At 43.5% G+C, this 24,049-nt stretch overlaps 1 protein-coding gene across 7 annotated transcripts in view; it reads right to left on the reverse strand.

Moving 5' to 3' along the window:
- The window catches only part of RAD54L2 (RAD54 like 2), a 134,281-nt gene that overhangs the window by 31,424 nt on the left and 78,808 nt on the right, over positions 1-24,049 (reverse strand). For all 7 annotated transcript variants that reach the window (XM_017889512.1, XM_017889366.1, XM_017889446.1 and 4 more), the window contains 7 exons: positions 9,086-9,287; positions 7,347-7,486; positions 6,426-6,542; positions 5,886-6,112; positions 2,992-3,174; positions 2,714-2,847; positions 975-1,171 (listed from right to left, as the gene is read on the reverse strand). In XM_017889512.1, coding sequence (XP_017745001.1) covers positions 975-1,171; positions 2,714-2,847; positions 2,992-3,174; positions 5,886-6,112; positions 6,426-6,542; positions 7,347-7,486; positions 9,086-9,287 — 1,200 coding nt within the window. The remainder of the gene's footprint in view (positions 1-974; positions 1,172-2,713; positions 2,848-2,991; positions 3,175-5,885; positions 6,113-6,425; positions 6,543-7,346; positions 7,487-9,085; positions 9,288-24,049) is intronic.

Here is a 24,049-nt window from a genome sequence, read left to right on the forward strand (position 1 = left end):
GGTGAGAGGGTGCCAGCCATTCAAGCTCCTGGATATGACTGGTATGACTTGGTATGACACTAATCTGGCAGTTGACTCTTGCAATAAATATCCCTTTCCCCTGTTCCTTTCCTTACTTTGTTTTTCTTTATGTGAAAAGTATAACTGACTTGCATTCCTAGGGCTTGGACCAACTGGGCAGCAGAGAGAGGGACCTTACAGAGTGCCAGCCTAGGATTAAAAATGCATCTGGATGAAACCAATGGGAATAATCCAGACACTTTAGTGTGCTCTCACCATTGCCAGCGTCTTGACTCCATCTGAAGGCTGGCTGGTAGGAGCAAGCTAAAGGACAGGGTCTTCCCGCAGTTATTCTCCAGTCATTGCTAAATGGCAAATTCATCCCAGCTCTACCATAGAAGCAAACCTAAAGCAAACATAATCTCATAGATGAAGAGACTTATAAAGTGAAATGGCCTCTGAGCCCTTAAAAACTTTCTTTCCCAAATGAGCAAAGGCCCCTTAGAAGATGGAGTAGAATTAGAACTATGACAGGAATGGTTTTCACTAAAAGCAACTGGGATACATTCTTTTTTATAAATTCACAAACAATAGTATTACTACTTTATCTTTATATTAGTGATTTAAACACTTTATATTTTCTTCATGCTTTCTCAGAACATCTCTAGAAAGTGGTAAAGGAAATGGTTACTATTCCAACTGTTCTGTGAGAGAAACAGGGACAGACGAACAGAGGAATCTCCCCCAAGCCAGTGTGTGGCCTGGCCTAACCATAACTGCACAGCTGGCAGAGAAAGCAGTACCTTCTAAGAGCCATTGGAAGTCATCCTACTCAACTTGGGAACCAGGATTTTTGATCCATGGTAACAATTCACATTAATAATGCACTTTACATCTGACTAGGTGCTATTAGTAGACATGATTTCTTTTTTCGTGAAACACCAACAAGAGTATTCCTGGGATAGGCTGCCCACCTCTCCGAAACTCCTGCTGCCGATCTTCCTCATCTAGATCAATGATGACTGGGTGAGAACGTTTCTTGGTTTTCTTCGGTCTGCCTGTGGCAAATGATTTCTTCAGAGTGAGGAGTCTGTACATCTCGTACCCCATCAGCAGCACCCCACCCTCTGACACCCAATCAGCCATCACTTTAGCACGAGATGCCATCGTCCTGCAAGGTAAACAGAGAAAACTGTGTGAGATGTGAATTATATCTCAAGAATTATTGTTTCCACTGCTCCCAAGGAAGAATTGCTCACAATCAAAGCTGTGTTGATGTACATTCAGAACTTCTTATTACCAAAGATTTCATGTGGCAGCAAGCACAGGGCTAGCCTACCACCCAAGGACCTCCCATCATCCCAGAGAAACTAATTGCACTCAGGATGAACTGGATCATTGATGGTTGTTAAACAACAAGAAACATAGCAATTCAACTACATAAGGCAACAGAAAATGACAATCCCCTTGGATATTCAGGCATGACTACAACTCAACATTTGAAGGAGCATTTCAATCCCATGATAAATACAAGGTCACAGAAGGAAGGGCAAATTCTGCAGTTTACTTGCCTGGGCTCAAGTGAATAAAGAGCCACAAACAGTAAAGAGGAAAGAGAAGAGTTACCAGATGACCCTCAGTAAGTCACTCCACTTCCAAACACCAGAGCCCTCACTGTATTTCATTGATTGCATGTGGACTAAAAGTCCTGAAATCTAAGAAAGCAGAGCAACCACCTGTGAGGTCAACTCATCATCTCCTCATTTTTATGTGCGTGTCCAAACATCACAAAAGGCACCCTCTGCAAAAAATACAGTAAGTCTACCTTCTCAATTATCCGTACCACTGAGGGGAAAGGTTAGCATATAGAGCTGGTTTGCTGGACCAAGAAATAGCTTTAGACTTTTGGAAATCAGGTTGACTTTATGGCATACATAGATAGATAATTTTATTTAAATCTAAAACAAAGCGAGACTTACACCTTTCAAAGCTTTGAGAGTTGTACCATTAAAGGTCAACTGCAGACCAGTGCTTAAGTGACTGATTAGGTTTTTAAGAAAAGTGAAATGTAATAAGTAAAAAATTAGACAGTAGAGGCCAGGTACGGTGGCTTACGCTGTAATCCCAACACTCTGGGAGGACAAGGCACGTGGATCACCTGAGGTCAGGAGTTCGAGACCAGCCTGGCCAACATGGCAAAACCCTGTCTCTACTAAAATACAAAATTAGCCGGGCATGGTGGTAGGCGCCTGTAAACCCAGCTACTCGGGAGGCTGAGGCAGGAGAATCACTTGAACCCGGGAGGTGGAGGTTGCAGTGAACTGAGATCGTACCACTGCACTCCAGACTGGGTGACAGAGCAAGACTCCGTCTCAAAAAAAAAAAAAAAAAGTGACAGTGGAAAGATCCATTGTTTCGTGTTGAATTTTACTACAATATGCATGGGGAAAATATGACCATCCCCACATATTTTTCAAGATATAAAAGCCTCCTAAAGCAGAACATAGGAAATTTCTCAGGCTACTTAACTCTGGCTTTCCTGAAAAGCTAGGTAAGGAAAAAAATGAGTAGCAAGAACAGAGAAAGTGACACATCAAGAAACCAAAACAAATCTGGATGCATGGGCTACATACTCAAAGAGACTGCCTTAACATCAGATCCCAGACAGAAGTCTAACAGGAAAGGGGCAGAGAGGAAAGGGCAGGCCACCTACTTGTGTTCATCATTTAAGATGTGAACTTTAAAGAACCGAGGCTGGACTTCTTCAGGCTTGTTGTCAGCCGGGAGGGCTTCAGGAGGTGGAAGCCACATGTTGAACTCTGCCAGCCAATTCTGAAGAGTATTAACCTATTAGAAAGCCAAGTCCAAAAAGAGAGTTTTATGGAACAAACTCAGAGCTGAGCTCATCAAGCCTTTTGGTGCCCAATAAAGGCATTAACGCAGAGCTCTTCAGAGGAATGACTTAAGTGGTGCCTTCCCAAAAACTCTTACCGGCACAATGGCAAGGACTGTTTTGGCTGGCGTGTGGCGGAAGAGGACATCGACGAAAGAGATCACTTGCAAAGTTTTCCCCAGACCCATGCTGTGGGCCAGAATACAGCCAAAGCCACTGCTGGTCTTAAACCTCTCCAGGGATTCCACCAAGTTATCGTAAAGGAACCGGATTCCGCCAATCTGACAAGCGACAAAGACAAATGTCAGAGGGGCTCAAAAAGATGAAGGCTCCAGTTTTTACTCACTTTGTAATTAGTAAGAATTAAGTAAATGAGAAGGCATTATAATAGATAGCAGGTGTGGACGGCCATAGAAGATTCCCTGTACCTTGACTGGTCTATTTGCTGGTGACAGTCCTCTTGGAAAAAACAGAAAAGCATTCACTAGTACAGCGTAATGCCCCATGCAATGCATGAATCAGTAGTGTCAAATTCCTGACGGGATCTTTCAGTCTGGTTTCCCTCAGCGTTGGGAAGCTCACCCTCTTAAGGCAGCCCATTCCATAGGAGTAGTTTTTTTGTTTTGTTTTGTTTTGAGACAGAGTCTCGCTCTGTCACCCAGGCTGGAGTGCAGTGGTACTATCTCGGCTCACTGCAACCTCTGCCTCCCAGGTTCAAGCGATTCTCCTGGCTCAGCCTCCAGAGTAACTGGAACTACATGCATGCGCCACCATGCCCAGCTAATTTTTGTATTTTCAGTGGAGACAGGGTTTCATCATGTTGGCCAGGCTGGTCTTGAACTCCTGACCTCAGGTGACCTGCTTCCCCTCGGTCTCTCAAAATGCTAGGATTACAGGCATGAGCCACTGCGCCCAGCCACATAGGAGTAGTCCTTATTGCTAAGAGTTCTTTTTTTTTTTTTGAGACGGAGTTGCGCTCTGTCGCCCAGGCTGGAGTGCAATGGTGCGATCTCAGCTCACTGCAACCTCCCATCTCCCAGGTTCAAGCAATTCTCCTGCCTCAGCCTCCAGAGTAGCGGGACTACAGGTACGCACCACCATGCCCACCTAATTTTTGTATTTTTAGTAGAGACGGGGTTTCACCATGTTGGCCAGGATGGTCTCAATCTCCTGCCCTGGTGATCTGCCCGCCTCGGCCTCCCAAAGTGCTGGGATTACAGGTGTGAGCCACCGCGCCCGGCCTGTTAAAGAGTTCTTAAGGCTGGGCTCGATGGCTCATGTCTGTAATCCTAGAGCTTTGGGAGGCCACGGTGTGCAGATTACCTGAGGTTGGGGGTTCAAGATCATCCAGGCGAACATGGTGAAACCCCGTCTCTACTAAAAATACAAACGATTAGCTGGCTACAGTGGCGCACAACTGTAATCCCAGCTACTTGGGAAGCTGAGGCAGGAGAATCATTGAGCCTGGGAGGCGGAGATTGCAATGAGCCAAGATTGTGCCACTGCACTCCAGCCTGGGCTACAGAGCGAGACTTCATCTCAAAAACAACAACAGCAGCAGAGTTTTTAAGCTGAGTTATGCACAATAGCCAAAATATGTAATCAACCCAAGTGTCCATCAGTGGAAGAAAGGATAAAGAAAATGTGGTGCCTATGCACAATGGAATATTATTCAGCCATGAAAAATGAAATCCTGTTATTTGCAGCAACATGGATGGAACTGGAGGTCATTATGTTAAATGAAACCCGCCAGGCACAGAAAGACAAATATCACACATTCTCACTCATGTGGGAGAGCTAAAAAAGTCAATCTCATGGAAGTAGAAAATAGAATGGTAATTACCAGAGGCTGGGAAGGGAGAGCAGGGGGAGGAAGAGATGTTGGTTAATGGGTACAAAAATACAGTTAGCTAGGTCAGGCATGGTGGCTCATGCCTGTAATCCTAATGCTTTGGGAGGCCAAGGCAGGAGGATCACTTGAGCTCAGGAGTTCAAAAACAGACTAGGCAACACAGTGAGACCTCATCTCTACAAAAAAATTAAAAATTAGCTGGGCATGGTGGCATGAGTCTATAGTCCCAGTTATTCAGGCTGAGTTGGAGGATCACCTGAGCCCAGGAAGTGAAGGCTGCAGGGAGTCACGATCACTGCACTCCAGCCTGGGCGACAGTGAAAGAGTCTGTCTCAAAAACAAAAAGTTCTCAGCCAGGCACAATGGCTTATGCCTGTTATCCCAGCACTTGGGGAGGCTGAGGCGGGTGGATCACTTGAGCTCAGGAGTTCAAGATGAGCTTGAGCAACATGGTGAAACCTCATCTCTACACACACAAAAAAAAAATTAGCTGGGTGTGGTGGTATAGGCCTATAGTCCCGGCTACCTGGGAGGCTGAGGAGGGAGGATCACTTAAGCCAGGGAGGTCAAGGCTGCAATGAGCAGACATTGTGCCACTGCACTCCAGCCTGAGCAACAGAGCAAGACCCTGTCTCAGAAAAAAAAAAAAAAAAAGTTCTTAATTGTAAACTGAGTCAATGTCTGTCTTCATGGAACTTTTACTCACCAGTCCTGGTTCCAGGGTCTGGATCAACACAAACTTCTCTACTCCCTCCTATCAGAAAGTCCCTCCATCTTCTGACTCTCACATCTCTTCTAGATACAGACCTTCCTAATCAAAGCACTGCTCGCCAGAGAGCACCTCAGTCGTGGGATCCCACAGAAAGAGGCTCAAATTATTAGGTCAAGAGATCCAGTGCTTTCTACAGGGTAGGGCAAACCTGAAGCTTGTCTCTTCCCTTTCCCCATCCCTTCCTATTCATCAGGAATCCTGAAGCATCAACTGTTAGAAGGAAGTAGCAGGTCTTTCCAATAGCTGAACGAGCTGCTCTTGGTACCAAACAAGTACTTCACAGGCTGTGATGCTAATAACCACCAGCAGGCAATGTTCACAACAAGGAAACAAAATGGAAAAGGAGAAACAGTCAAGGTTTGCTGTACCTGATGAGGTTTCACAGCCCGTGCCAACTGTGGGGCAAGGAAGACATTTTCCTCCTCTGGAGGGTGGTTTAGGTTGACAAGGACCCGCCCAAGGGCATCACGCTGGTTTAAGACATCATTGACATGGGTGCCACCCTTCTCTTCTTCCTCGTCGTCTTCACTGACAGACTCACTGCTGTCCACAATGTGCAGAGTGTCCTCCTCTCCAGAGCTCAGTTCTATCACCTCTGAGACAGCAAAAAAGCAAAACCAAAAATCCAGGGAGTGAAGGTAATTTACTGCACACAGTCAGAGCAGAAGACTACAGAAACTTAAAGTTAGAACTTCTCATCACTTATTAAAATTTTGACTTTTACTATTTCTCTCTTTCAGCTCAAGTTAAGACAAGCAAAAAACTTACATTTACCAATGAGACACAGGGAAATCAGTCAAAGCCACATCCCAAACTGAATGAGGAAGGACTGGACTCTTTTCGAAGTACAGTCAATCTCAGCATGAACACCAGGTCGGGAGAAAGGGAGTCACCTGGTTTCATCTTACCATCTCGACTGCTTTTTTCATCCTCACTGCCACTGCTACTGTCCAAACAAATGACTTCCTGGGCCAAGACCTGAGGAGGCAGTTGGGGACCATCACTTGCTCTTAAAGCAATTTCCTCTAGGAAAAGCAAAATGGAAGGGAACGATGTCAAGACCACATTTGGCTCTAACATATTTCCCAAAACAATTCACCACCCTTTTTCTTTTATAGCTTTCTTGGGGAGTATCCACCGAGAAGAGAAACAGAGCCCATCTCAAAAACCTCAGCCCTCCTTCCAAATTCCCTTTCTCTACTGGTTTTTCCTTCCTGCTATCCACCTGACCACTAGAAAAGGTCCCAATCCTTTGGCAAGTTAAAATCCAAAGTTATGAGAAAAAATCTAGATAAAACCTATTTAAAGAGTACATTTTTATTCATTTTAGCTTTTAAGATGATTTTCTTCTGATTGTGTGCTCTCAAGAAGCTGAATGACTTTAAAGGATTCCTGAGAGGACACAATCATTTTATTTTTATTTACTTATGTATTTATTTTTGAGATGGAGTCTCACTCTGTCGCCTAGGTTGAAGTACAGTGGCGCAATCTCAGCTCACTGCAACGTCCACCTCCCTGGTTCAAGCTATTCCCCCTGCCTCAGACTCCTAGTAGCTGGGATTACAGGTGCACGCCACCACACCTGGCTAATTTTTTTTTTATTTTTAGTAGAGATGGGGTTTCACCATGTTGGCCAGACTGGTCTCAAACTTCTGACCTCAGGCAATCCGCCTGCCTCGGCCTCCCATAGTGCTGGGATTACAGGCGTTAGCCACAGCCCCCAGCCAAGAGGCCACAATCTTATTCCAGATCTGCTTTTGACCACTGTGTGCACCTAGGGCTTCTTCCTCCTGAAGCAAAGGGCCTTCACTGCCATGTCCACTGCTTACCAGGGAGGAATTCCAGCGGAACAGTAGGAATAGGGGCTGCATAATCTTTCCTCTGCTGCTCCAGGCGCTTCCTTCTTTCCAACTCTTCTTGCTGTGCTGCTTTGGTAACAGGCTCCAATTGATCCTCCCGGAGTAGCTTTCTAAACATTCACATAAGAGACAGCACTTGGGTTCAATTAAGATTTGGGCAATGTAATGGCAAGCTAAAGAGAGAAATAGCCATTGCTGATCTCAGAGAGTTGAGGCAGGAGAAAGAGAAGCTACATCAGCCCCACCACACCCATGCAAGGAACAGCATTAAAAAAAATAGGACATCAAGCTCAGATGGCTCTAGAAAAACATACTTTCCATATTATTTAACTCCCTGACAGATGCCTCTGCCAACTCATCTCTCCACATAACAGATCAAGAATAAACTAGAGTAATACTTGATTCACAAAGCTGAAAAGCAGTATTAAAAATAGTGTTGTTGGCCAGGCGCGGTGGTTCATGCCTATAATCCCAGCACTTTAGGAGACTGAGGCAAGTGGATCACCTGAGGTCAGGAGTTCGAGCCCAGCCTGGCCAACATGGCAAAACCCCGTCTCTACTAAAAATACAAAAATTAGCCAGGTGTGGTGGTGCACACCTGTAGTCCCAGCTACTCAGGAGGCTGAGGCAGGAGAATCGCTTGAACCTGGGAGGCAGAGGTTGCAATGAGCCAAGATTATACCACTGCACTCCAGCCTGGGTGACAGAGTGAGACTTCATCTCAAGAAAATAATAATAATAATAATAGTGTTGTCATGTAGAAAAGAAACTAGGATTGGCCAGGCAAAGTGGCTCATGCCTGAAATCCCAGCACTTTGGGAGGTGAAGGTGGGCAGTTCACTTGAAGCCAGGTGTTCGAGACCAGTTGAACCAACATGGCAAAATCCTGTCTCTACTACAAATACAAAAATTAGCCAGGGGTGGTGGCAGACACCTGTGGTTCCAGCTACCCAGGAGGCTGAAGCACAAGAATCGCTAGAACACGGGAGGTGGGGGTTACAGTGAGCCGAGACTGCGCCACTGCACTCCAGCATGGGCAACAGAGAGAGACTTTATCTCAAAAAAAAAAGAAATAAAAAAAAAAAGAAAAGAAACTAAGGTTATAGGGATTTTATATTATTTTCAAACTCAGAGTAATATTTCAAGTTGTCATTATTGTTATTCTTTTTTAAGTGGAGGCAGGAGGAGAAAAAGATATCACTCATTTCCTTTCAATGGCACATATTGTTATTTGATAGAAGGAAGAACTGTTGAGGATTTGGACAGTTAAAGAAGTTCACATTTTTGCTCTTAGAAGGAGCCTTGCTTTGGGTTAGACAGTCCTCTACCATTAGAAGTTGACATCTAAGAAGATGAGAACTCAACTTGTAAAGTCTTGTTTTGAGACATAAGGAAAAATAGAGGAAAAAACCGGAAAGTCCAGCTCAGAGCACCCTATCATCTTTGGGCTGCCATGTGGGGTCTCCAGAGAGTAGAACACCCTCCCACAGTGGTCAAGGCCTTTCTCATTTTCCCTACAGTCCTCTGAAAGCCCAAGTCCAGTGATCCTGAGCTGCACCTTCACTATTAACGGAGACACACACCTGACACTTTTCTCCTTTGGAGAGAGAATTCTTCTTCCCAAATCAGTCTTTCTGCTATTGACAGCCTTAAGATGAAGGTAAAACCTCTATTCCCTTCCCTCTCCTCTTACACAGAGGACAGCTCACCGTATGTTTCTTCTCATGTGGGAGGGCTTCTGAGCTCTCTTCTTTTTGGGGTCCTCTGAGGCTAGGTTCTTGCCTTGGTGGTGCCTAAGCTGCTCTGAAGGCTCAGACTGAGATGAGGTAGTTGAAGTGCACCGCGGTGGCTGCTGCCCATCTTCTCCCAACTGGGCATGCTCAGTGCCACACATGCCTTCCAGGGATGGGTCTGAAAAACAAAGGGAAAGACATTGCTTTACAGGGGTGAGGAGGAATGAGTTTTGATGCCAGACACACCTGGCATCAAACTCAAAATCTCAACTTAGCAACTTATTAGCTGGGAATCTAAGGCAAATTATTTACATCTCTCTGAACATCAGTAGATGTATCTACAAAATGAGGATAGTGAGGCCCATACCTCAGAGCTATTGTGAGGACTGAATAGTGTGCATGCCTAGAACCAAGCCCGGCCCAGAGTAAGCCCACAACAAATGATAGCCATCACTCTTACTATAGTTTAGTGCTATGATCAGAGTGAGGAAGTTTCATGGCCTCAGAATGCTCAGAAAGGGACAATCTGAGCAGCCAGGCTCCAAATATAGCTCATAATCAGTTGTATGACTTTAAGCAAGTCCATTCACCTCTCATCTGACAACAGGAACAATATTATTCCTTTCAGTGTTGTAAAGCATTCACTCATTCAAACTTGCCAGTCATTTCATGAGGGCTTATGGCAAGCAATATCCTAGATGCTTCAAGGGATATTTCTAAGACTCCTTCCCTTCAAGAAGTTTAGAAGGTTTTGTAAGACTCCTTCCCTTCAAGAAGTTTGTGTTCTGCTTAGGGAGACAGGGCATGCACAAACACAGACTCAACATGGCAAGGTGTGCTAAATATCACAGGAAGGGCAGATCAACAGATATAAAGAACTTTAAGGTTGACGACATCACAGGAATTTGAAAGACACTAATACATGTGATGATCATGCAGGAACTATATGGGAGGTAAAATGTGAGTCAGGCCTTGAAAGATAAGCAGAATGTCTAAAGGTAATACCTTAAAAGATGGTTGGGGGCCGCGCGTGGTGGCTTATGCCTGTAATCCCAACACTTTGAGAGGCTGAGGCGGGAGGATCACCTGAGGTCAGGAGTTCGAGACCAGCCTAGCAAACATGGCAAAACCCAGTCTCTACTAAAAATACAAAAATTAACCAGGCATGGTGGCAGGTGCCTGTAATCCCAGCTACTCGGGAGGCTGAGGCAGGAGAATCACTTGAACCCAGGAGGCGGAGGTTGCAGTGAGCCAAGATCACACCACTGCACTCCAGCCTAGGCGACAGAGTGAGACTCTGTCTATTAAAAAACAAACAAAAAAAAAAGGTTGGGGGTCCAGGGAAGATTCCCGGCAGCGGGAATGTCATTTGTAACATCCAGTACCAGCAAGGACTGGGGTTGGAGTAGGCGGATCCATGTGCACACCCTGTCCTCAGCCTGCTGAGTAGCATTCTGTTCAATGGGTAGACAGGCTTTGAGAGTCACATAGACCACAAGCCTGTCCCCAAATTCATCAGAGCTTCCCAGACACAAGCACTACACAACCAAAAGGTCTTTCCCAAAGGTAACAGGAATTCAGAACTAGAATATAAATGCCAGAACTGAGGTGCTCTAGACAATGCCATTTGGATCTTAGGCAGGAAGGACCCAGGAGCTTTGTGGGGTTTTTTTGTTAGGTTTTTTTTTTTTTTTTTTTTTTGAGGGGGGCAGTCAGGGGGCTGGTGGCTTATTGTTTGCTTTTAACTATAGACTTTATTTGGATTTCACCAGTTTTCCATTAATATCCTTTTTCTGTTACAGGATCCCATCCAGGATACCATGTTGCATTTAGCTGTCATATCACCTTAGTCTCCTCTAAACTATAGCAGCTTCTCAGTCTATTCTGGTCTCTCATGACCATAACACTATTTTTTAGAGACAGGGTCTTGCTCTGATGCCCAGGCTGGGCATCAGTGGCCCAATCACAGCTCACTGTAGCCTCAAACTCCTGGGCTCAAGAGATCTCTCAGTCTCGGCCTCTCAGGTAGCTGGGACTACAGGTGCATGCCATCACACCCAGCTAATTTTTTTTTTCTTTTTTGTAGAGACAAGGTCTCGATATGTTGGCCAGGCTGGTTTCAAACTCCTGGACTCAAGTGATCCTCCTGCCTCACATTTCCAATGTGCTTGGAGTACAGCCATGAGCCACTGCACCAAGCCTTACCCACTAATTTTAATGTTCATCAATGGGTCTTACCTAGAACCAATTATTACTGTAGTATGTTAATGGTGGTTTTCTATTTTCCTCTTTCCTTCTACATTTATTATTTTGGAATTTTTCTGTAGGGAAGAATTGTCCTATTGATTGATTGATTGATTGATTGATTGGAGACGGAGTTTCGCTCTTGTTGCCCAGGCTGGAGTACAATGATGCGATCTCGGCTCACCTCAACCTCCACCTCCCAGGTTCAAGTAATTCTTCTGTCTCAGCCTCCCAAGTAGCTGGGATTACAGGCATGCACCACCACGCCCAGCTAATTTTGTATTTTTAGTAGAGACGGAGTGTCTCCATGTTGGTCAGGCTGGTCTCGAACTCCCAACCTGAAGTGATCCACCCACCTTGGCCTCCCAAAGTGCTGGGATTACAGGCGTGAGCCACCGTGCCTGGCCTCCCATTTATTTATTTATTCAATTTTTTTTCTATGAGCATGCAGTCAAGAGTCTTTGGGGTAAGAAACATTCAACCTGAGAGCCTTTGGTAAAGAGAGGTTGGGCTGTCATTAAGTCTTGATGAATGAACCTGTAGGCTGATGTCCCTAGGCCAAAAGAATGCTGTACCGTGGGTCATCATCCTATGCACTCAGTCACTACTAAGAAATAACATATGACTGTCTCACCACTCACTGGCTGAATCAGGGAATCATGAGTATCCATGTTATTGCTCACCTTCCATAGCTTGGTATGGCCTCCTCCTTGTCATATTACTACTCCAGCTTCCTTATGGTCCCTTTCAGATTGATGCCAGATTCTCTAGAATCTGTTCTAACAGCATGAAGTTAAAAACTAATGTTTGCTAAGAGTTAACATGGCATAGGGGTACAGTAAGGACACTGGAACCAGACCGATGGAGTGTGAACTCCAGCTATGCCCCTTATTATACCTTTCTGTTCATGTTTAAAAAGGGACTGGAGGAGAACAACTGTAGTAACCTCTAAGGGTTGTGGTGATGATTTTATGAGATAGCCTAAATTAAGAACTAAAACAGGCCAAGTGTGGCTCACGGCTGTAATCCCAGCACTTTGGGAGGCCATGGTCGGGGAACAGCTTGAGCCCAGGAGTTTGAGACCAGCCTGGGCAACATAGCAAAACCCCATCTCTACAAAAAAAAAAAAAAGAAAGAAAGAAATTAAATTAAATTAAAATGAGCACGGTGGCATGCGCTTATAGTCCCAGCTACTCGAGGCTAAGGCGGGAGGATTGCTTAAGCTTGGGAGGTGGAGGCTGCAGTGAGCCATGATCACACCACTCACTGTACTGCATGCAGCCTGGGCAACAGAGCAAGACCCTGTCTCCAAAAAAAAAAAAAAAAAAAGAAAGAAAGAAAGAACTAAAACAGTGTCTGCCACATAGTAAACACTATATTTAAAAAACAAACAAACAAAAAACAGCTGCTGCTTTTACTGTGACTACTACTATTCCAGGTATGAGGTATGGATTTAGTTTTTTACATTGCCTCCTTTCTCTCTTATAATAACTCTTATAGAGTTTTGCTCCCCTAATTTCTAAACATGAGAATTTTTGCTCCCCTCTTTTTTTTTTTTTTTTTTTTTGAGAGGAGTGTCGCTGTGTCACCCAGGCTGGAGGCCTGTGTGGCGCAATCTGGTGTTCACTGTAAGCTCCGCCTCCCGGGGTGGCCACACCCATTCTCCTGCCTCGAGCCTCCGAGTAGCTGGGACTACAGAGGCACCCGCCACCAGCCTGCTAATTATTTTAGTAGAGATGGGTTTCACCATGTTAGCCAGGATGGTCTTGTCTTCTGACCTCGTGATCCACCCGCACTGGCCTCCCAAAGTGCTGGGATTACAGGTGTAAGCCACTACGCTCGGACTTTGCTCCCCTAATTCTAAATATAAGATACTGAAGCCCTGAAAAGTTAAAAATACTTGCCCATGGGAATATAAGAAATTAGCAGAAAAACAGGAGCAGGCAGTTAAAAGTATGAGCTTTGCATTCAGGCAGTGCTGGCTTTAAATCCTGTAGCTCTATGTTTACAGACGCAACTTCTCTGAGCCACAGTTCCCACATCTGCAAAATTAGGGATGTCAATGGTTATCTTGTGGAAGATAGTATTCTTCAAACCCTTGTCTGCCTAACACGCTGGAATTCCATACTCCCAACCACATTGAACGGTCTGGGAGCATGCAAAGCTTGGGGGCCTTGGTCAGACATGCTGAGAGGTGACATTTGTGTGACCATATGGGGAAACACATATGCTATATGGAAAGTGCCCAAGAGCAATAACACTTGAGGAAAAGACACCAAATCCAGGCTTACTGGCTGGGCATTGGGGCGCTTTCTTGGGAAGAGCGAGACCTGGGTTTGATCTAACAGAATGGGTAGGCACCAGCCAAAATGAAGGAAGTAAAGCAGCAACAGGAAGGACCTTCCAACCCAAGAACCACTTTCCTGTGCCTTTCCTAGAGCTCCTCATCCAAGGGAGACTTAGATGAGGACCCAAGATCCTTCTCTGTATGCTGGTACAGAAGTCAACCCCAGTCCTGGGGAAGACTACTCCCAAACCTCTCCTTCCTGGCATTCTACTTTCCACTGTCCCGGTGTTTGGGTGGAGAGGGGAGGCTAATGTGGTTACAGTAAAAGTGGACAGATGGGTGGGTCTCACATGTGGATGCCCAGGATGATTCGCTCCCCTGCAGCAGCACTGGCAGCAACTTCCTTGGTCCTCAACTGAGAGAAGGTTTCAGGTAGACAGCTTTTGCTTTTCGAAAAGCAGAGGGGACATGGTCAAGAAAGGCATCAGACAAGAAATGCTCATGATGGGACACTGCAATACCATTAACATGAGCAAGAGGTTAAAATGTCACACTCCCTTCTCCATTACCACTGGTCTATAGTAGGCCTACTACAAAAAGCCTCCCAAAGAAAGCAGAGCCTAGGGTGGCAAGCAGCACTAGGAATGTACTGTGTGTGTAAGCCTTGGCTCATGGACATGTTCTACCTGCTGAGGAAACAAAGTGCCATTGCTTATGTGCCCAGCCAGACATGAGAACTAAAAGAGAAGTTTCAAAATAACAGCTCCAAGTCTGACTAGTTGCCCTCCCAAATTCACTAACCTCTTCAAACAGTGCTCTCCAATTTCCATCTGAAACATCACAGGAGCAAGTTCAGCAATTCCCTGTTTTCCTTTAAAAGAACTATCACTCTTTCAGGCCCCCTACCCCTCCAAAGACCTAACACTTCCACAGCATTTCACATAATACTGCTGTCAACTTCTTCCTACTTCACAGCCCTGAATTCTTCCCTCCTAAAAGGGGAGGCCATCAAATTTCTCCTCCCAAACAAACAGTTGGCTGGGCAGCAGACTCCCCAAGAGGGGATATCCACTGCTAAATGACTACTTCCACCAATACTGCAGCTTGGCCTACAACATACCAACTACACTTGGGGCTGGGTTGACACACTTCAACTTAGTGTTTTGCTAGGTTCTCTGGCCTGGTTCTGATAATGACCCCTGATGCTCTCCTGGTCTTTTTTGTTTTGTTTCTATTTCACAAACAAATTTATTGAGCAATCACTTGGAGAAACAGTTGGAGGCAAGATTAGAGAGTAAGCAGATAGGACAGAGTCAGAGAACAGAGCGCAAGTCCAGAGGGTTTGAAATTGATCTGCTGGGCAGGGGGAACTTTTTGCCAACTGCTGTATTTCCTTGTTCTGGCTTCTGCCTTGCGGAATGGGCTGTTCCTGGGAGGAGAAAGAATAGAACCTGCTGACCTTTCAATATCACCAACAGATTTATTATCAAACATTCATCCCAAGTTATAAGGCTTGTGACCCAACTGTGAACTCCTGTCTGACGTGGGGCTGAATGTGGCCAAGTGCAGTAACAATTTTAAAATCATCAGGCACAGTATATTTAATTCTCATGCCTTATACAGATGATACATGTCTAAACCAGCTCCTTACCACCCAGCATTATTTGAGTGAATCCTCAGCTTCTGGGTTCATCAACTACTTTTAGCTTATTAAAGGAATTTAGTTTACAGATGTGCTAATATTTAAAGCTCATTGTCATGTAAATCAATGTCTTTCAAGTGCTTCATTTTTTCTGTTTCATGATGATTATGGTTTTTACATAACATAATAACAGATGCTATACCTTTAATAAACTATTCTTAATAAATAAATCTGTTATTTCAAAAATTCTATAATTAAATTTCCTTCAGTCAAAATGTAACTTTTCACTATGTGTTCTTTTTTTTACCTTCTGAACACTGAATCAAGTGAATTCACAACCTAAGCAAAATAATTTAACTTCCAAAAAATAGCCCTTCCCCAGATTCTAGACTATATAATCCACCAACAGTTACTGAAAGAAAAGAAAAAAAGTTCAGTAAGGAGGAAAAGAGACATGTGCTTTGACAGACAACAAATGTAAATTAAATTAGTATCTGCATAGCTTAAAAGTCAATGACTATTACCACCACAATTCAGGATTACAGAATCAGACCTAGTTGCAAATACCCGTGAACTTTCTCCTTCACGTGAGCCAGCTGTGAGCAGTAACCGCAAGAGTTATATAAACACCAAAGAACACTTACATAAGTTTCTTGGGAATGAATTATGAACACCACCACTATAAATTTGACTAGGCAAATGAGTAGCTTTGAAAGAAAAATTCCTACATTACATTCAATGAAGGCACAAGGTACAAACACTTCCAGGACTCTTTCTCCAGGGATTCCATCTCTTCTCTCTCCTATGGTATAAAAAAGACTAACCAAACTCCTGAGAGATGCAATTTACCTATATAACAAACCCACACATGTACCCCTGAACCTAAAAGTTAAAAAGAAAAAAAAAGACCAGTAGGACCAGGCCCAGTGGCTCATGTCTGTAATCCCAGCATTCTGGGAGGCTGAGGTGGAAGGATCACTTGACCCCAGGAGTTCAAGACCAGCCTGGGCAACATAGGGAAACCGCCATCTCTACAAAAAATAAATAATAATAAAAAAAAATAGCTGAGCATAGTGTTGCAGGCCTGTAGCAACCCAGGAGGCTGAGGTGGGAGGACTGCTCGAGCCCAGGAGGTTGAGGCTACAGTGAGCCAAGGTTATACCACTGCACCGCACTCTAGTCTGGGCAACAGAGCAAGACCCCGTCTATTAAAATAAAATAAAATAAAATAAAATAAAATAGACTCAAAGTCACACCATATTTCTCCTGATGTGATGCAACTGGATGCACACACTACAACCTACGATGTATGTGTGCCAAAAACTCTGCACTGGAGCCTGAACACACCTTAAGATCTCACTCTTAGTTTACAAAAATACAGAGGACAACAGCAGAATGCAGTCTCTACAATGCATAATGCACAGAGACCATTGTTTAATCAAAATTCACTAGATATGCAAAGAACAGGAAAATATGATCCATAGCCCAGAAAATTCAGTCAAGAGCAATGTAGATAGACTAGTTGTTAGACTGCCAGCCAGGACCTTCCTGAATTGTTTACCTTCAGAAGCCAAGAGAAATAATAGTTTTAAGCCACTAAGTTTCAGGGTGATTTATGACACAACAGTAGTAATTGAAATAGAAATTTGGTACATGGGTCCTATCACACAATAAAAAATTAAACCATGACATTGTATTTGAGATAAGGTGGTGAATGGAAAACTGTAAAGGCCATGAGGAGACTGATAGTAAAAGCCTATAGGTCATCAAGGATATTGTTGGTAAAGTGTAAAGGATAACATTAAAGGAAGCTGGAAAAAAAAAAGAGAGGGACACATTGCACTGTGTCAGAAACTTTAGCAACTTTGTCGCCTGCAATAATACGAAAAACAGAGATTGAATCCAGAGTAGGCCTACGAGACCTTTTGTTACAGTCTCAGAAATATTTAAGATAGTGCCTAGGCCAGGCACAGTGGCTCACGCCTGTAATCCCAGAACTTTGGGAGGCCAAGGCGGGCAGATCACGGGGTCAGGAGTTCGAGACTGGCCTGACCAACATGGTGAAATCCTGCCTCTACTAAAAATACAAAATACAAAAAATTAGCCACTCATGGTGGTGAGCGCCTGTAATCCCAGCTACTCAGGAGGCTGAAGCAGGAGAATTGCTTGAACCCGGGAGGCGGAGGTTGCAGTGAGCTGAGATCGCGCCACTGCACTCCAGCCTGGGCAACAGAGCGAGACTCCGTCTAAAACAAACAAACAAAAAAGATAGTGACTCATAGACCTTTTCCAACAGACAAGAGGCCTCCTGAAGATCTTAAAGGCATACCTAGCAGACCTTCTCCATTAAACAGAGCTTAGAAAAATCTTAGAGTTATCCCACAGCAGCTCCAGGAATTCCTTTCCCACCCATGTTCAAGGGAAATTAGAATCCACCTCTCAATTGGAGGAGTTATCAAGGTCAACTCTAGAAAAGCATGTGGGATAGAATATATTGTTGTATTCATCTATGGAAAAAAGTCTGTTATATTCCACTTTCTGGCCACAGTAACTCACATTCTTCTCATATGCAAAATACACTTCCCTCTCTGAAGAACACCCCCCAAGTCATTACAGCATCAGCTCAAAGTCCAAGATCTTATTGTCTAACTCAAATTGATGTATGGATGTGGCTCTCCATTGTAGTTCCTTGGATACACTTCTTAAGTATAGTTTCTCTTTCCTTCTTTATTTTTTCAGACAGAGTCTTGGTCTGTCACCCAGTCTACAGTATGATGGCACAATCAATGCTCACTGCAGCCACCACCTCCAGTATTCAAGCAATCGATCCTCCCACCTCAGGCCCCTGAATAGCTGGACCACAGACACACACCATCACATCTGGCTAATTTTGTAATAAAGATTTAATAAAGAAGGACACAAAAAGCTCAAATCACAAATAAAAAACCTGGTAAAATGTACTTCATCAAAATTTAAAACCTCTGCTCCTCAAAAGACACCAACAGAAAAAAGAAAATCAAGTCACAATCTGGCCGGTTGTGGTGGCTCACGCCTGTAATCCCAGCACTTTGGGAGGCCAAGGCAGGCAGATCACGAGGTCAGAAGATTGAGACCATCCTGGCTAACACAGTGAAACCCCGTCTCTACTAAAAAAAAAAAAAAAATACAAAATATTAGCTGGGCGTGGTGGCACGTGCCTGTAGTCCCAGCTACTCATGAGGATGAGGCAGGAGAAATGCTTGAACCCGGGAGGCAGAGGTTGCAGTGAGCCAAGATCGTGCACTGCACTCCAGCCTGGGTGACAGAGTGAGACTCCCGTCTCAAAAAAAAAAAAAAAAAAAAAAAAGACTTATATATCTAGAAACATGTATGTATTAAGTATACATCATTTATTATATATTTAAAATGTGGTGTATTTATATTTTAGAGACAGAATTTTGTTCTGTCATGAGAGTTGAAGTGCAGTGGCACAATCATGGCAGCCTGAAACTCCCAGGTTCAAGTGATCCTCCTGCTCAAGTAGTTCTCCTGAGTAGCTGGGACTACAGGCAAGCACTACCACACCTAGCTAATTTTTAAATTTTTTGTAGGGACAGGGTCTCACTATGTTGCCCAGGCTGATCTTGAACTCCTAGCCTCAAGTAATCCTCCCGCCTCAGCCTCCCAAAGCTCTGGCCTAGAGTCACCACACCTGGCTTAGAATATATTTTTAAAGCTCTTACAATTCAGTAAGACTACACAGAATCCAATAAAAAGGGGCAAATGAGGAGAAACATACTTTACAAAAAGAGATATACAAAGAGCCAATGAACATGTGAAAAGATGCTCAATATCATTAGAAAAATGCAAATTTAAAATATGAGATGACATTTGACACTCACTAGAATGACTAAAACTAGTAAGACTGACCATACCAAGTGCTAACAAAGATGTGGGGCACTTGGAACTCTCATACACTGCTGGCAGGAGTAGAGTGGTATAATCATTTTGGGAAACACTTTGGCAGTTTCTTATCAAGTTAAACACATCTATTATATAACCCAGCGATTCACTTCTTGGAATTTTATCTAAGAGAAACAAAAACATATCTATAATTTTGAAAAAAAACAGCAAACCATCTCTAGATGAATGTTCAGAGCAGCTTTATTCATAAGAGTCAAATGTCCATCAACAGGTGAATGGGTAAACAAGTTTTAGTACACTGATACAATTGGAATACTACTCAACAATAAAAAGGAACAAACTATGGACACGTGCAACAACACAGATGAATCTCACAGACATTACGCTGAGCCAAAGAGGCCATACACAAAAGAATACGTATTGTATAATTTCATTTTTATCAAATTCTAGAATAGGCAAAGCTAATCTATAATGACAGAAATCAGTTCATTGGTTGCCTGGAAAATTAAAGTTCCCAGAAAGAGGAATTTCTGGGACAATGGCTATTTTCTTTTTTCTTTCTTTTTTTTTTTTTGAGACAGTCTCACTCTGTCACTCAGGCTGGAGTGCAGTGGCACGATCCCCACTCACTGCAACCTCCGCCTCCTGGGTTCAGGCAATTTTCCTGCCTCAGCCTCCCAAGTAGCTGGGATTATAGGTGCCTACCACCAAGCCTGGCTAATTTTTATTTTTAGTAGAGATGGGGTTTCACCACATTGGCCAGGTTGGTCTCGAACTCCTGACCTCAGATGATCCATCCACCTCAGCCTCCCAAAGTTCTGGGATTATAGGCATGAGCCATCACGCCCAGCCAACAGTGGATATTTTCTTTACCTTGATTATGGTGGTGATAACCTGGATGTATACAACCAATAGTCATGTACATGTGAAATATGTGAGTTTTATTGTATTTAAATTATACAATAATACTGATTTTAAAAAAAGCTTATGATATTGCTAAAGTTATGCTTAGGAGGAAATACATAGCCTTAAATGAACATGTTTAAAAAGAATAAAAGGTAGGCCGGGCGCGGTGGCTCAAGCCTGTAATCCCAGCACTTTGGGAGGCCGAGACGGGCGGATCACAAGGTCAGGAGATCGAGACCATCCTGGCTAACACGGTGAAACCCCGTCTCTACTAAAAGATACAAAAAACTAGCCGGGCGAGGTGGCGGGCGCCTGTAGTCCTAGCTACTCTGGAGGCTGAGGCAGGAGAATGGCGTAAACCCGGGAGGCGGAACTTGCAGTGAGCTGAGATCCGGCCACTGCACTCCAGCCTGGGCGACAGAGCGAGACTCCGTCTCAAAAAAAAAAAAAAAAAGAATAAAAGGTAAAAAGTCAATGATATCAATTTTCTTCTCAAGAAATTAGAGATACCAGAAGTTGGAAAGGTAGGGGAGAGAGGATGAAGAGAGATTGATTAATGGGTATAAATATACAGTATAATAGAAGAAATTAAGACCTAGTCTTTGACAGATCAGTAGGATGAGTATATAATACTCTACTGTATATTTCAAAATAGTTAGAAGGGAATAATTTAAATGTTTCTAGCATAAAGAAAAGACAAATATCGAAGGTTATGGATATCCCAATTACACTGATTTGAACTAGAAACATATGAATGTACAAAATTATCACGTGTGCCCCCCAAATAGGTACATCTATTATCCATCAATTTAAAAAAAACTTTTTTTGAAAAAGAAAGAACTAGAAATTAAACACCAGAAAAGTAGTAGGAAGAAAACAAAAGCAGATTAATAAAATAGAGAAATGAAAATAATGTTAAGAACAAAACATTGTAATATTCTTTATAAACCAGAATAAGTTTAAAAAAAGAACAAAACCACAACCAAGTTGATTGTTTTGAAAAGACAAGTACAAATGCTGCCTCCTCAGAAGACTCCTGACCACTCTAGCTGAAATAGGCCCTTCCTCCCTACTGCTGGGGCTCGCTCCTTTATTGTCTACATGGTTCTTACCAAGATCTTATCAATTTTAGTAATTTGATCAAAAACTTGTCATCTGTCTTCCCTTCTAGAATGCAGCTCCTTGAGGGCAGGGATTATGTCCATCTCATTCACCATTGTATCATTATGCCTGACAAAAATGCCTGTCACATAACAAGCATTCAATAATTAATTTTAAATGAGCTTTTAAAATTTTCTAAATTTTAAAAATTTTGCCACTCGAGTAAAATATGGTATGAATAAAAAATCCACTGACGTATATCAGATCTTATTCAATATGTTTATTTATCATCCACAATCACATGTTGATATTCTCTGTGGACCACACTTTCCCTAATTCTTCCGTGTTATACAAAGCCAATATATTTGCCAAGAGGCCTAAATAAATTAAAAACTCAGCCGGGCGCAATGGCTCATGCCTATAATTCCAGTACTTTGGGAGACCAAGGCGGATGGATCACCTGAGGTCAGGAGTTCAAGATCAGCCTGGCCAACATGGTGAAACCCCATCTCTACTAAAAATACAAAAAATTAGCTAGGCATGGTCATGGGCACATGTAATCCCAGCTACTTGGGAGGCTGAGGCAGGAGAATTGCTTGAACCCAGGAGGTGCAATAAGCCAATAAGCCAAGATCAAGCCATTGCACTCCAGCCTGGGCAACAAGAGCAAAACTCCATCACAAAAAAATAAAATAAAATAGAATAAAATAAAATAAAAAACTAATTAAAAACTCATGCAAACCAAAATGTAATTCACCTTTGAAATACTCATGAAGCCAGCTTTAGAAAAAAAAAAATTCCTCATCATAGTTACATCCTGGGACAAAAAAAAAAAAAAATCATTATAGCATTAATATTAAAGGCGGCAGGGGATTCTAAATAAATCTTTAAAAATGGGATTAGAGGCCAGGCGCTAGTGGTTCCCGCCTGTAATCCCAGAACTTTGGAAGGCCAAGAGAGGAAGACTGCTTGAGCCCAGTAGTTCAAGACCAGCCCAGACAACATAATGATACCTTGTCTCTACTAAAATTTTAAAAATTAGCCCGATATGGTGGCACATGCCTATATTCCCAGCCACTAGAAGGCCAAGATGGGAGGCTCACTTAAGCCAAGGAGTTCAAGGTTGCAGTGAGTTATAATTGCACCACTGCACTCCAACTTGGGCAACAGAGCAAGATCTTGTCTAAAAAAAACAGATCTGAGAGCAAGGGGACCAAGATCATTCTGACTGCTCAAGAAACAACCTAAGCCAGGTGTGGTGGCTCATGTTTGTAATCCCAGCGCTTTGGGAGGTTGAGGCAGAAGGATCGCTTGAGGTTAGGAGTTTGAGACCAGGCTGAGGAACACAGCAAAAGCCCATATCTACAAAAAATATAAAAAAATTAGCCGGGCATGGTGGCACATGCCTGTAGTCCTAGCTACTTGAGAGGTTGACATGAGAGGATTGCTGGAGGCCAAGACATCTAGGTTACGGGGAACTAAGATCATTCCACTGCCCTCCAGCTTGGCAACAGAGTAAAACTCTTTTTCTAGAGAGAGAGAAAAAAAAAGAAAAAAAAAATGAAGAAATGAAATGGCCAGCCTTTCCACTCAGCTCTCACAAGGGATGGGAACAACTACAGACCATTTTTAAAAGATAGCAAGGCTACACGGGGTTTCTCAACCTTAGCACTACTAACATTTGGGATTAGATAACACTGTGGTGGGAGAAGCTATCCTGTGTGCTGTAGGACGTTTAGCAGCATCCCTGGCCTCTATCCACTAGATTCCAGTAGCAGCATCCTGATTGTAACAACCAAAAATATCTCCAGACATTGTCAAATGTCCCCTTCAGGGCCAAATCACTCACCCAGTTGCAAATCACTGCTTTAGTAGAATTAAGGCTGAAACAGTAGTAACGAAACAATCATTCCTAAACACAACTACATGCTTTTTTTTTTTTTTAGACAGAGTCTCACTCTATAGCCCAGGTTGGAGTGCAGTGGCATGATCTCAGCCCACTGCAACCTCCGCCTCCTGGGTTCAAGCAATTCTCCTGCCTCAGCGTCCAGTAGCTAGGACTACAGGTGCGCGTTACCACGCCCAGCTAATTTTTGTATTTCTACTAGAGACGGGGTTTCGCCATGTTGGCCAGGCTGGTCTCAAACTCCCGATCTCATGATCCGCCCGCCTTGGCCTCCCATAGTGCTTGGATTATAGGCGTGAGCCACCACGCCCGGCCTACATGCCTTTTTAACCATCTTAAATTCTATCCCTGTACTGAAGACAGAATTAATTTTGACTCTGCTTAGCATCATGATGATTTTTGGCCACCACTGCAACCATAGGCAAGAATTACCATGTTCTCAGCAAACCAGCCACAAAGTGGGAACGTCTCAGCTAGAAGTAAAAGAAGAAAGACTAAGTATGATAACGTGAAGGGTTCTAGTTTAATTTCTGAATAACACAGAGTTATGAAAACATATAAAGTATATGCCTGGGGCCAGGCATGGTGGCTCACGCCTGTAATCCCAGCACTTTGGGAGGCCGAGGTGGGCGGATCATGGGGTCAGAAGATGGAGACCATCCTGGCTAACACGGTGAAACCCCATCTCTACTAAAAATATTTAAAAATTAGCCAGGCGTGGTGGCGGGCGCCTGTAGTCCCAGCTACTCGGGAGGCTGAGGCAGGAGAATGGCGTGGCGTGAACCTGGGAGGGAGGGCTTGCAGTGAGCCGAGATCGCGCCACTGCACTCCAGTCTGGGCAACAGAGCAAGACTCGTCTCAAAAATAGTAATAATAATAATAAATAAAATAAAGTACATGCCCGGTTCTACTAAAATCTTTTTTTTTTTTTTTTTTTTTTTTTTTTTTTTT

Source organism: Rhinopithecus bieti, unplaced genomic scaffold (genome assembly GCF_001698545.2).
Source record: "Rhinopithecus bieti isolate Rb0 unplaced genomic scaffold, ASM169854v2 scaffold_43, whole genome shotgun sequence".
NCBI classification, from domain to species: domain Eukaryota; kingdom Metazoa; phylum Chordata; class Mammalia; order Primates; family Cercopithecidae; genus Rhinopithecus; species Rhinopithecus bieti.